The sequence below is a fragment of the Coregonus lavaretus genome, assembly GCF_964263955.1.
Source record: "Coregonus lavaretus genome assembly, chromosome: 7".
Taxonomy (NCBI): Eukaryota; Metazoa; Chordata; class Actinopteri; order Salmoniformes; family Salmonidae; genus Coregonus; species Coregonus lavaretus.
Window position 1 is genome coordinate 45434573 of NC_139994.1, and position 14274 is coordinate 45448846.

General features: G+C 43.9%; 1 protein-coding gene across 2 annotated transcripts; it reads left to right on the top strand.

The window, feature by feature from the left end:
* Positions 1-938: 938 nt before the first annotated feature.
* On the top strand, positions 939-12942 carry LOC311132923 (TOX high mobility group box family member 4-B-like). 2 transcript variants are annotated; one of them, XM_084166310.1, is made up of 9 exons: positions 939-1022; positions 2847-2915; positions 3226-3522; positions 5650-5910; positions 6137-6448; positions 6645-6725; positions 6887-7531; positions 7716-7870; positions 8635-12942. In XM_084166310.1, the coding sequence occupies exons 1-9, from the start codon at positions 1017-1019 to the stop codon at positions 8687-8689; spliced, it is 1881 nt and encodes a 626-aa protein (XP_084022436.1). In that variant the 5' UTR covers positions 939-1016; the 3' UTR covers positions 8690-12942. The 2 variants fall into 2 exon arrangements, with proteins under 2 accessions (XP_084022436.1, XP_084022435.1); XM_084166309.1 differs by lacking the exon at positions 939-1022 and adding an exon at positions 1041-2436.
* The last annotated feature ends 1332 nt before the right edge of the window (positions 12943-14274 follow it).

Sequence of the window (14274 nt, forward strand, 5' to 3'; positions counted from 1 at the left end):
AGCGGGGAAAAAAATATTTAATCCATTTTAGAATAAGGCTGTAATGTAACAGTGGAAAAAGTCAAGGTGTCTGAACACTTTCCGAATGCACTGTAAGTAATGGGGTGCCATTTCTACCATTCCTGATATGAGACTACTAGGCATCCATCACGTTGATGTCTCCTGCTTGTGTGTGTGTGTGTCTCTGTCTGTGTGCATGTCACCTGCCTCCTGCAATGCTTGTAAACTCAAGAAAATAGGTGAGAGTTGAAAGTGGGCCCTGGTCAAAAGTAGTTTGCTAATAAAAAGAATAGGGTGCCATTTGGAACACAGTCCTGGAAGTATTTTAATTCTGCTAAATGCTTGTGTTTGATCTTCTCAATGTATTGACTTTATTGTGCAGGGATGGATTCTAGTGTTCTATTTTTTTTCCTCCACCAATATTTTGCTTGTTAACAAAGACATTCAAAGTGTTATAATTTTTTTTATTACACCAGTATATATATTTTTTTTAAAGGATGGGGGGAAAAATGCTTGAGAAAATGTGAATAAAACCAATTTTTTAATTTGCGATGATTTATCGTTTTCTGTGTAATCTGACATGATAATGGTATAGCAAAGGAAACAGTAGAAATTTAGAATTATATTTATTCAAGGACATTCAACTGTGGCTCAGTTGGTAGAGCATGGCGCTTGCAACGCCAGGATTGTGGGTTCATTACCCACGGGTGGCCAGTATGAAAAATGTATGCACTCACTAACTGTAAGTCGCTCTGGATAAGAGCGTCTGCTAAATGACTAAAATGTAATTCAAATGAACTAGTTCACAAAAAATAGATAGCTATTTTCCTTAGCTAACTCATTTGCATATTTGAAACTCGAGCTCGCGCAAGGTCAACTTGTTTACGTCGCTCTGTGGAAATGATGTAACTTCCTTGTGATGACAATCGCGGAAGCCGGTGCAATGTGGTTTTTTGAGGAAAAATTATCACGGGCGAAGTTCAGAAAAGTGGGACAGAGCAGTTTTCGGGGTAATAATGGAGGTAAGAAGCGTAGAAAGTTTCACAGTGGGTAATCACTCGTGTGTGGTAGGCCTCCAGTAGCTCAGTTGGAAGAGCATGGCGCTTGCAACGTCAGGGTTGTGGGTTCGATTCCCACGGGGGCCAGTATGAAAATGTATGCACTCACCTAACTGTAAGTCGCTCTGGATAAGAGCGTCTGCTAAATGACTAAAATGTAAATGTAATATCCAACCGTGTACAGGTTCGATCGCACAAGTGTCCACAATCTTTGGTTTTCCAACACAATGAACACTCACGCACAGCCCGACATAATTTCAGACCTAACGGTTGCCTAGTTTGTCACTAGAGCTGTAGCTAGCTTCTTATTCTTTAGAAGTCCCTGAAGCCTTAGATGAACTAGTTAGCCAACTTCACGTGTCCTTGTTTCAAAAGCTTAGAACGCTTGCTAGCAAGACCAGTAAGATGTCAACACAAGAAAAGGGCTGTCATCATGATCCTTTTCGTTCCCTATTCTGACTGTTCAAATGAAACTGCGACAATTGGCTTTATCAAATATTTGAAAGCGAGTTAGTGGTGTGTAACATTTACAATATTCTGTCTGTCCAGAGAATAAATGGTTAAAATAATTTCATTTGGTTTACTAGGCCATTGGGATGAACAATTTGAGAAGAGTGGGTGCCTAGGAGGGAGAGAAGTCTGCGATATCAGATCAAGTTGTTAGCTTATTTCAATAATATATTTGTTGTATACTGACTTGAGCCAGCCATATGAGTATCTAGAGGAGAACGTTGATTGTTACATGATGACGATTCGCTTTGAACTAAAACAACTGAAAGCAAAAGTCCGAAATCCCAGACACCCCTATTCCCCACACTGGAACCCGCCCCATGGTGATTGATTCCAATCCAAATCCACAGTTCTGGTTCCATTGAGCACCCTTGTTCGAGCACAGAGCAGAGCAGCTGTGAGAAAGAACTGGACTAGCACAATTCTGAAATGCGTCAAAATATGGTTATTTGAGGGACTCCATATAATTTATAATATTTGCCACGCTAACTAGTAAAGAGACGGGTTCTTTTTTGTACGAGTGAGTGAGCGCTGGCGTGCACTATAATAATTATTTGGCCATATAAGCGTCGCTAACAACTGCTTCGTTTCATACAATCAAATTGAAATCTGAAATCGTTGTGTGTAGTTCCGAGTCTTGATTTCTTCTTTGGTTGTAAATGTTGTGGTACTAAAACAAAGTCAGTGGTAGAGACGTTGTAGATTATAGATTTATTCCGCATATCAACCAATTGCATTGATTTAATGTCATATGAGGCACCGTTAGATAATGGACCTGCATTTTTATTCCGATCTAACGGATGGGACTGGGCAACACGGAGATCGAGAATTCCTGGACCCTGGGTCTTTCAATGGATTTGACAATAAGGTGACCGACAGTGAGATTGATTTGACAAGAGACCTGTGTGTCTGTCTGTGTGTTGTGCTCTATGTATAACTCACTGACTCTCTCACATGCACTCAGAATCCTGTACAATAACTATCTTATAACAGCATATAAGGGCTTGGTTGAATATGTAGTATATCAGGTACATGTGTATGGGGACGTGATGTGAGCTCAGCTGTTATTGGGATTGTCCTTTTCACTGTTTTGATGAATGGTAAAGTTTGTGTGACCATTATATCTAGGTGTTGGTTATTATGGTCTGATGAGGTACTGTCATCCCTATGTATGATGCCACAGATGTTTTAAAGGGATGCTGACTGTTATGATGATGATGATGATGATGAGACTTATTCTCCTATGTGATGATGATTTGACCCGTGTGTGTGTTTCAGTTCCCTGGAGGCAGTGACAACTACCTGACCATCAGCGGGGCGGGCCATCCGTTCCTCTCGTCCTCTGAGGTAGCTACTCATTCCTTCCTTTCACTTCTCTCTCTTCTAAACTCTCATTCACTCTCTTTTTCTCTCCCCTATCCTGTCTCACTCTCTTTACAACACACAATCTGCAGTTACTCACACACCACTCACATCCAATATAGCAGGTGAGGAAGTCTCAAACTATAATAATAATAATAACCTTTTCTCTTCCCACCCTCTTTCCCCTCTTGTCTCTCTTCTCTCCTCCATTCTCCCCTTCCTCTTTTCTCCATACCCCCTCTCCTCTCCCCCATCATCTCTTCTCCCTCTCGCTCTTCTCTCCCTCCCCCAATAGACGTTCCACACCCCCAGTCTGGGAGATGAGGAGTTTGAGATCCCCCCCATCTCCCTGGATCCAGTCCAGGCGCTCACCGTGTCCGATGTGGTGGCCCACTTCAGAGAGCTGTCGGATGGAGAGCGCGGTGGCTTGTCCACCGCCGGGAACGTTGTGGTCGGGGGAGACGACCCGTCCTTCGCCTCCACCGTTGTGAATCCCCACCCGGGGTCTCAGGGGCTGGACCACCACTTGAGTCTGGGGGTCATCAGTCAGCCTGGTGGAGGAGGAGCTATTCTGGGGTCTGCTCTGGGCATGGTGAGGACTGCAAGGGTTGAGGATGCATTTGAAATGGCACCCTATTCTCTAGATAGTGCACTATTTTTGACAAGGGCCCGCATATGGATCTGGTCAAAAGTAGTGCACTATGTAGGTAATAGCCTATTAGGGTGCCATTTCCGACACAATTAGTTATTGACTGAAATTTGAAATGATATGAATTGGGCCCTTTTCACACCACAGTCCATTCTTTGATAACAAGATGGTTGCTGCCTGTAATCAGGCCCGGTCCTGGCCGCTCTGCCGCCCTAGGCGATGAAAGTTGAAAAGATGTCTTGAGTAGAGTACATTAGAGTAAAGTAGTGTACAGTACAGTACAGTACACGATGCTGAACTGTACTCTACTGTGCTGTACTGTTGTAATCTACTGAACTATACTCTTAATTTTCTTTACTGTACTGTAATGTACTCTTCTCTACTGTGCTGTACTGTCCAAACTTGTGAAACATAGACGTCTATGTTTGGGCCAAATCAAGGCCGGTCCAGACCAGACCAAATTTGAACTAAACAAAGACTTCTATGATTGGTTCAGATTTGATCCGGTCCATGGATGTTGAAATCAAGTCCAGACTGCACCAAATCAATACAACAAAAAGACGTCCGGACAGGACCAAAAAAATACGTCCAAAAGACGTCCGCATCGGTCCATGCTTACAGGGGTGCAGTGGAGGTTGGTGGGAGTAGGGCTGTGGCGGTCATGAAATTTAGTCAGCCAGTGATTGTCAAGCAAATAACTGTTGGTCTCACGGTAATTGACCGTTAATTAACATAAACACATTTAGCATCTCCTGGCTTCCACACATAGCCTACAAGCCACTGATGCTGACCTTTGGAACATCTACATTTTACAAGTATAATAAATCAATGTAATATAGCCTCCACCTTCACAATAAATCCATTATTTCTTTTAGACAGGTCTAAAGAAGCATGATATGAAGAAAATGTAGTCTATTTCAGAAGAAAATAATAGCATACTCTGAGTTGTCCTTATGTTAGGTCCTGCTGTGGCGATGCCAAATGGCTGTGGGCTACACTAGTTCATTTAGCAGACAAGATTTGCTTAGAATTACATGGCATTATTTTATACTATTTTATAGTATGAAGAATACAATTGAACAAAGCTGAATCAAATAGAAAGGATATTTTCTCCAAACGATTTGAGGCAGTGCGCACATGCGGCTATTCTGTGTTGAGCGGTTAACAAAGAAATAGGTATTCCTATATGCTTAATTTAGAGATATTAATGTAACTTTAGTTGTACTACAAACGTTGGACTATATGTTTAGATTTGTAATACATTGTAAGGCTGCATGATGAGACTCTAATGATGATTTGAAAGGCTTCAGCTCTGCTTCAATAGTCTCTCATTCACAATTTGACAAGCACTTGATAATGCCTCGAATTTCACGGCGGCATCCCCTTTGTGGCCGTAATGCACCCTAAAATAATTGATGCCTTTTGCGGCCCGGAGTGCAGCGTTGTGCCCTTCTCCCTGAGTGTGCTGCACAATCCCTGAGTGCTGCGCAATCCGAAGCGCCTCTCACTCACATGGCTCACCGTCACGTGATTGGGTCTTTCTCATAGGCTACAAGTGAAGACAGACACATCGGGACGCAACTGCGCATGTCCTTATCCAATTCTGAGGTGCATATTGAAGATGTATGGAAGAACTTTCCACATTTACTTTCCGTCAGCCAACAAGATGAGTAGGCCTAACGAACAGCAAAAGCACTAGCCTATGTCAGTCTACTATCCCCCATAGTACAAAGGTCGACCTATTCTATTCTGTGCAATAAATAAATATTCCAAACATAGTCTGGGACAGTTGTGGGGTGCAATAGATCCCAAATTAATACAACCACTAGCATCAAAAACATTTTTTTTAAGCAATGTGGCTGACGCAACAGATCAGAATGTTTAGCTTAAAATGTTGATAAACTATTAGGCTATTTCTTCACATTATAAGTGCTGTTGTTGGAGGTGCGTCTTGGTCAGTTTAGCTGGGAAAATGCCACCCTCGTCAATCTGCCACTGTAGGCGACTGCATAGTCCTGCCTAATGGGCGGGCCGGTTCTGCCTGTAATACACATCTTTGGCTTTTTCCAGGATCTGGGCCACCCCATTGGCTCCCAGTTCAGCAGCTCCTCCCCCATGACCATAGACGTCCCGCTGAGTGACATGGGCCATGGCCTGTTGGGCCACAACCAGCTGACCACCATCGACCAATCGGAGCTCAGCACCCAGCTGGGGCTCAGTCTAGGGGGCGGGGCCATCCTGGCGAGGTCGCAGTCACCTGACCAACCGCTGTCGGCCGCTGCTTCGCCCGCCGGCTCGCTACAGGACGACGACATGGACGACTTCAGACGGGTCAGTCCTATTGGTCGGTCTGTCTATTAGTCAGTCTGTCTGTCTATTGGTTAGTCTGTCTGTCTATTGGTTTGTCTGTCTGCCTCAGTCTCCTCATTGATTACAGTCACACACAAATTTGTATACAAACTTCACTTTATATGAAACTGATGTCCTTGTTTTAGCTATCCCTCCCTCCCTCTCTCTCCCATCCTACCCCTCTGTCTCTTCCATTCTAACTCAGCAGAGTGTGTTGGTGGAGTCCCCTATCTCTCTCTGCGTCATCTCCCTCAAGCCCCCTGTCTCCGACTCCCCCATTCCTTCCTTCGCTCCATCCTCCAGCACCCCTCCTACCCTCGTACGAAGAGGGGGAGCGGCCGGAGGAGGGAAGAAAGGAAAGAAGAAGAAAGAGCCTAAGGAGAAGCCAGTGTCGGCCTATGCTCTGTTCTTCAGGGACACACAGGCAGCCATTAAGGGCCAGAACCCCAAAGCCACCTTCGGAGAGGTGTCCAAGATAGTCGCCTCCATGTGGGATAGCCTGGGGGAGGAGCAGAAACAGGTACACACACACTTTCACATGTGCAAACGCACATGTTCACAATCACATTCACTACACAAGAACGTTATTATTATTATTATATTATAAGAACGTGTAAGCACACTCACTGCACAAGCACACATGTAGATATCAATAATTTAATGGTATCGGGTTCACACCTTCTCTCATGATATACCTGTATGTGTATTCCTCTCAGGTGTACAAGAGGAAGACTGAAGCAGCTAAGAAGGAGTATCTCAAGGCTCTGGCAGCCTACAGAGATAATCAGCTTTCTCAGGTGAGACAAGACGAGTATTCCTTGAGAACACTATTCAGTTATGTGTGTGAGTAGGTTTATTATGATGGCCAACCTTTGTCAATGTGTAAACTAAATCTCCTCTTTTCTCTCTCCTCTCTCTTGCAAACTCTCTACCTTTCTCCTCCTCTTCTCTCTCCCAGCCGACCATCGAGGTTCTGGACACTGCCCCGTCGCCTCCCTCTCCTCCTCCTGTCGCCCCACTCCCCACCCCTGATCCCCGTTCCACCCGTTCCTCCGCCCCCCACCTGGCCCCTGAAGAGAACACCATCACCAACATCTGCACCTCCAACATCATCCTAGCAGGTGTTGACCTCCCTCAGGTCACCACCCGCTCCCGTACAGGGGCGCACAAACCCCCCGCTCCTATGCCTGCCCTGGCCCCAAGCCCCCCCACCGTCACTAAAATCATCATCAAGCAACAGACGTCGCCATCAGGGGTAATGGTGGTGTCAGGTAGTACGGTATTGTCGGCTCGGCAGCCGCCGCCACTCCAACAGATGCAGAACACCCCTCCTCCGCCCCGCCTCCAGCAGATGGGACATGCCCAGGCCCCACCGCCACTGCAGGCCAAACCAAGAGGCGGGGGTGCCATGGCACCACCCCCTCTGCAGATCAAGATCGTCCCTCCCGCCTCAGATTTGGACTCTCCCGATATCGTGACGGTGGCAGGGGGGTTAGCCGCGTTGGGTGGGGCCACTCCGACCTCGGGGGAGGTGGTACAGTCCACTGCCATAGTAACTGCCTGTTCGACAGAGGCCGAGGACAGGGCAGAAGGAGAGGAAGGGGTAAGAGAAGTATAGAATAGAAAAACTTTAGCATGTGTTCATAATTGAGGGCCAGGAGTTTTCCCTATGTTTCTCGGGAAACTCAGGGCCGTGGTCATCTAATGATTGGTATCCTTCACACTACTGTATGTCAACCACTCAGTCTTTCTCTCTCCCCTACCTCTCTCCCTCCCTCCCTTCCCAGATGCAGGTGGAGTTGAATGTGTCTCCAGGGCCAGATGTGACCCAGACCTGCAGTCCTAACCTGTGTGTCCGAGTCGGCTGCACCAACCCAGCTGTAGAGAACAAGGACTGGGACAGGGAGTACTGCAGCAACGAGTGTGTGGCCACACACTGCAGGTATGGACGGATAGATGGTTGGACACACAGGCTGTGTTTAGGCAGCCCAATTGAGCTTTTTTTCACTAATTGGTCTTTTGATCAATCAGATCAGTGCTGAAAAAAATCTGATGTGAAAAGATTTGATGATTGGTCAAAATACCAATTAATGGAAAAAATATCAGAATTGGGCTGCCTGTCTAAATGCAGCCATACAGACACACATACACACTGACATTACCACATGAAACACTTAGGAGTCAAGATAGATCATGTTCTTCCCAAACAATGGAAAATGTTTGCCTGACGACTCAAACGGATTTCTTCTGCTGCTCTATCGTTCGCTACATACTTCAGGTCTGAGTCTGCCATCATTGAAGTTGTTTGTGGTGACGTCAAAATGAGGGGTGTTCTACAAAACAAAGTAATCAGCGATTTTAATAATCTCTAACCAATCAGAGTATCAAAGCCAATTACTAATTTTCAAAACGCTGCTACACCCAAGGGCGTTCTGGCTATGGCCCAAACCATCGGTTTCTGGGACCAATCAGACGGTCTAGAATGGATTTCCATTCTAGAAATCGTCGGGGAAGTACTCAGATCCAGACTCATTGTGGAGAAGAAACTAATGTTCGTGGGTGTGGCGTAGCGTTTGGCCGGAGCAAGGAGTTTGGGTAGCCAGGAAAGGAAAATGTCGCTAAAGCAACATTTCTGCTCCAATTGTGATTTTATTTTTGTATTATTGATTAGTTGATTGATTTTTTTTCTATTGATTGTCTCTATAGGGATGTATTCATGGCCTGGTGTGCGATCAGAGGGCAGAACTCCACTGTCACGTAAGGAATGGACAGAAGAGAGGAGTGATAGCTGGACAAAGACTTCAAAGAGGAGAGAAGAGTGATATATGAACATGATAGGGATTAGGCAGGACTAATGAGAAATTAGAGTGGAGTGAAGAATGGAGAAGAGAAGAAAGGGACTTGGCTTTTTTCCACAACCAGACTTTGTCCTTATAGAATAATCAAGCAGAAGACCAAAACTCCTGTGATGATAAATTATGTAAATAATTTAAATAATAAGATAATTTTATATTAAATGTTTTTAATCATTTTAAAATGTTGGGGAAATGTAATGTAATGCTACAGGTACCACTGGTATGTCTCTTGCATTTCATAGCTAGAGCCATAGAGTTGGACAAAGGGCACATATTTGCAAATGGTGCTATCCATGCAAAAATAGACTTTGTGTTAATCTATCCAACTCTACGGCTAATGACAGTTTTTCTCCTGACCATGGTATCAATGTTGTCTTGTCCAAGTGATTTGAAGGTATGTACAGTGCATTCAGAAAGTATTCAGACCCTTTGACTTTTTCCACATTTTGTTTACGTTACAGCCTTATTTTAAAATTGATTAAATAAATAAAATTCCTCATCAATCTGCCCAAAATGACAAAGCAAAAACAGGTTTTTAGAAATGTTTGCATAAGTATTCAGACCCTTTGCTATGAGACTCGAAATTGAGCTCCAACTTGATTGGAGTCCACCTGTGGTAAATTCAACTGATTGGACATGATTTAGAAAGGCACACACCTGTCAATATAAGGTCATACAGTTGACAGTGCATGTCAGAGCAAAAACCAAGCCATGAGGTCTAAGGAATTGTCCGTAGAGCTCTGAGATAGGATTGTGTCGAGGCACAGATCTGGGGAAGGGTACCAAAAACTGTCTGCAGCATTGAAGGTCCCAAGAACACAGTGGCCTCCATCATTCTTAAATGGAAGAAGTTTGGAACCACCAAGACTCTTCCTAGAGCTGTCTGCCCGGTCAAACTGAGCAATCGGGGGAGAAGGGCCTTGGTCAGAGAGGTGACCAAGAACCCAAATGGTCACTGACAGAGCTCCAGAGTTCCTCTAGAGACAGGAGAACCTTCCAGAAGGACAACCATCTCTGCAGCACTCCATCAATCAGGCCTTTATGGTAGAGTGGCCAGCCAGAAGCCACTCCTCAGTAAAAGGCACATGACAGCCCGCTTGGAGTTTGCCAAAATGCACCTAAAGGACTCTCAGACCATGAGAAACAAGATTCTCTGGTCTGATGAAACCAAGATTGAACTCTTTGGCCTGAATGCCAAGCGTCATGTCTGGAGGAAACCTGGCACCATCCCTACGGTGAAGCATGGTGGTGGCAGCATCATGCTGTGGGGATGTTTTTCAGCGACAGGGACTGGGAGACTAGTCAGGATCGAGGGAAAGATGAACGGAGCAAAGTACAGCGATTGAGGGTGAAGGTTCACCATTGAACAGGACAACGACCCTAAGAACTCAGCCAAGACAACGCAGGAGTGGCTTCAGGACAAGTCTCTGAATGTGTCATTTATAAAAAATGTGTATGTAACCTTTATTTAACTAGGCAAGTCAATTAAGAACAAATTCTTATTAACAATGATGGTCTACCAAAAGGCTAAAGGCCTGCTGCGGTGACAGGGTTGGGATAAAAAATTAAATAAAAAATTGACAAAACACACATCACGACAAGAGAGACACCACAACACTACATAAACAGAGACCTAAGACTACAACATAGCATGGCAGCAACACATGACAACACAGCATGGTAGCAACACAACATGGTAGCAGCACAACATGGTACACACATGATTGGGCACAGACAACAGCACAAAGGTCAAGAAGGTAGAGGCAACAATACATCACCTCATACCCAAGAAGACGCAAGGCTGTAATCGCTGCCAAAGGTGCTTCAACAAAGTACTGAGGAAAGGGTCTGAATACTTATGTAAATGTTATATTTCCGTTTTTTGTTTTTTATTAATTTGTTTTTGCTTTGTCATTATCGGGTATTGTGTGTAGATTGATGAGGGAAAAAACAAATGTAATCAATTTTAGAATAAGGCTGTAACGTAACAAAATGTGGAAAAAGTCAAGGGGTCTGAATACTTTCCGAATGCACTGTAAATCATGCATTGTGATTTGGTAGCCCTGCCTGCAACTTAAAATCAGTGTCACCCTCAGCCCTTTTGGGATTTTCCTCTCGGAGTCGGTCTAATGGTTAAGACGTTGGTTTCCGGAGCAGGAGACCGAGTTTGACATAAAATAAACTTCTGGGCTGCGTTCAGGAGTGTGCAACATTCTGAACGTTGCAGATAGAAATGCCATGTATAGAACTGACATGCTTCCTTTCTCTAGTACATGACAGAAAAGCATGTCTGTACTACATAATACAGTGGGGAGAACAAGTATTTGATACACTGCTGATTTTGCAGGTTTTCCTACTTACAAAGCATGTAGAGGTCTGTAATTTTATCATAGGTACACTTCAACTGTGAGAGACGGAATCTAAAACAAAAATCCAGAAAATCACATTGTATGATTTTTAAGTAATTAATTTGCATTTTATTGTATGACATAAGTATTTGATCACCTTCCAACCAGTAAGAATTCCGGCTCTCACAGACCTGTTCGTTTTTCTTTAAGAAGCCCTCCTGTTCTCCACTCATTACCTGTATTAACTGCACCTGTTTGAACTCGTTACCTGTATAAAAGACACCTGTCCACACACTCAATCAAACAGACTCCAACCTCTCCACAATGGCCAAGACCAGAGAGCTGTGTAAGGACATCAGGGATAAAATTGTAGACCTGCACAAGGCTGGGATGGGCTACAGGACAATAGGCAAGCAGCTTGGTGAGAAGGCAACAACTGTTGGCGCAATTATTAGAAAATTGAAGAAGTTCAAGATGACGGTCAATCACCCTCGGTCTGGGGCTCCATGCAAGATCTCACCTCGTGGGGCATCAATGATCATGAGGAAGGTGAGGGATCAGCCCAGAACTACACGGCAAGACCTGGTCAATGACCTGAAGAGAGCTGGGACCACAGTCTCAAAGAAAACCATTAGTAACACACTACGCCGTCATGGATTAAAATCCTGCAGCGCACGCAAGGTCGACCCTGCTCAAGCCAGCGCATGTCCAGGCCCGTCTGAAGTTTGTCAATGACCATCTGGATGATCCAGAGGAGGAATGGGAGAAGGTAATGTGGTCTGATGAGACAAAAATATAGCTTTTTGGTCTAAACTCCACTCGCCGTGCTTGGAGGAAGAAGAAGGATGAGTACAACCCCAAGAACACCATCCCAACCGTGAAGTCTCCGTGAAGTCTCCCGAGTGGCGCAGTGGTCTAAGGCACTGCATCGCAGTGCTAGCTGTGCCACTAAAGATCCTGGTTCGAATCCAGGCTCTGTCGTAGCAGGCCGCAACCGGGAGACCAATGGGGCGGCGCACAATTGGCCCAGCGTCGTCTAGGGTAGGGGAGGGAATGGCCGGCAGGGAGGTAGCTCAGTTGTTAGAGCATGGCGTTTGCAACGCCAGGGTTGTGGGTTCGATTCCCACGGGGGGCCAGTATAAAAAATAAAAATGTGTGCACTAACTGTAAGTCGCTCTGGATAAGAGCTTCTGCTAAATGACGTAAATGTAATGTAAATGTGAAGCATGGAGGTGGAAACATCATTCTTTGGGGATGCTTTTTGGCAAAGGGGACAGGACGACTGCACCGTATTGAGGGGAGGATGGATGGGGCCATGTATCGCGAGATCTTGGCCAACAACCTCCTTCCCTCAGTAAGAGCATTGAAGATGGGTCGTGGCTGGGTCTTCCAGCATGACAACGACCCGAAACACACAGCCAGGGCAACTAAGGAGTGGCTCCGTAAGAAGCATCTCAAGGTCCTGGAGTGGCCTAGCCAGTCTCCAGACCTGAACCCAATAGAAAATCTTTGGAGGGAGCTGAAAGTCCGTATTGCCCAGCGACAGCCCCGAGACCTGAAGGATCTGGAGAAGGTCTGTATGGAGGAGTGGGCCAAAATCCCTGCTGCAGTGTGTGCAAACCTGGTCATGACCTACAGGAAACGTATGATCTCTGTAATTGCAAACAAAGGTTTCTGTACCAAATATTATGTTCTGCTTTTCTGATGTATCAAATACTTATGTCATGCAATAAAATGCAAATTAATTACTTAAAAATCATACAATGTGATTTTCTGGGTTTTTGTTTTAGATTCCGTCTCTCACAGTTGAAGTGTACCTATGATAAAATGACAGACCTCTACATGCTTTGTAAGTAGGAAAACCTGCAAAATCGGCAGTGTATCAAATACTTGTTCTCCCCACTGTATATTTCTATCTGAACGGTTGTTCCATACTGTAAATGATTCCCGTTGAATGGGAAGGCTTCTCTCCTTTAAAGTATGCATATTAGGAACATTCAGGCTTACAGTTTGTTTTAGAAAAAACATAATGTTGGTGAAATAAGACTAGGGAAAATATATTTGAAAGAAAATACATAAAATCATTTAAACAACGCACACAATAACACTAAACCAGCTTTTACTTTCATTTCTGGAGGGGAAAGGGGAAATCTGGGCCTGTATTCATAAAGCGTCTCCATGTAGGGGTGCTGATCTAGGATCAGGTCCCCTGCTGTCATATGTAATCTTATTCATTTTGATCTAAATTACAAAACTGTTCCTAGATAAGCACTTCTACTCTGAGATGCTTTATGAAAATGGCAGTGATATGTAAATAAGCAATATGAGTGTTTTTACCCATAGAGATAGAAATATAATTACTAGAAAGGGAATTTTCATTAAATTGTAATTCTGTTCAATAGTAATTCTATTTATATGGTTTCACCACGTGCATCAATAGATTTGCTTGGCATTGGATTAGTGAAAGAGAAATTATGGGTTCTGAATTCAAATCTCTTACCAGTTGTCATCATCAGTATATTATGGGTGTAGAACAAACATTGCACAAACATAAATAATAAAAAAGCAAATGAATGAAAAGGTTGTTCTCCTAATGGCCATTAAAATGTTTTATGGAAAAATAAAATGTTTAAAGTATCAGAACAACATAATATGTTTGTGTGTTGAATTTTGGTGTATATCCCTAAAAGCTTTCTTTTTTTAAATGTTGGTGGAAAAGTAGCAAAATATCAAATTAACTAATCTATTAAAGATGATGATTTTATCACCATGATATATAACTTTTTGCAAGAGCCTTCCTTGCACATCCCATTCCAGCGGTAAGAAGAAGAGGTTTTAAATGTTTCTGAAATTATACATTTATTTCCAGCGTGACGTGTTCAGGAATTTCGAATTCTGGAGGTGGCGGGAAAATATACAGTAGCGGGGAAAAAGCGCATGGTCACTGCCACAATCCAACAGGAGGCGGGTTTTCAGATGTACCTCTGGAGGCGCTGTCGAGCAATATAAAACAATAAAATGATACACTGTAACAATGTAACAATATGCATCAAATCCCCCAAATAGAAATTCCCCATCAAACGATTTAATACACTGATATATTATTGTTTACATCGAATAAAGATAGAAATCCAGGCCCGCCA

Bases quoted from the DNA above. Each gene is read 5' to 3' on its own strand.
- LOC311132923 (XM_084166309.1), top strand. From the start codon at position 2,338: ATGGACCTGCATTTTTATTCCGATCTAACGGATGGGACTGGGCAACAC. The intron at 2,437-2,846 runs GTGACCGACAGT...TGTGTGTTTCAG, and splicing joins TCAATGGATTTGACAATAAG to TTCCCTGGAGGCAGTGACAA. The intron at 5,911-6,136 runs GTCAGTCCTATT...CTAACTCAGCAG, and splicing joins ACATGGACGACTTCAGACGG to AGTGTGTTGGTGGAGTCCCC.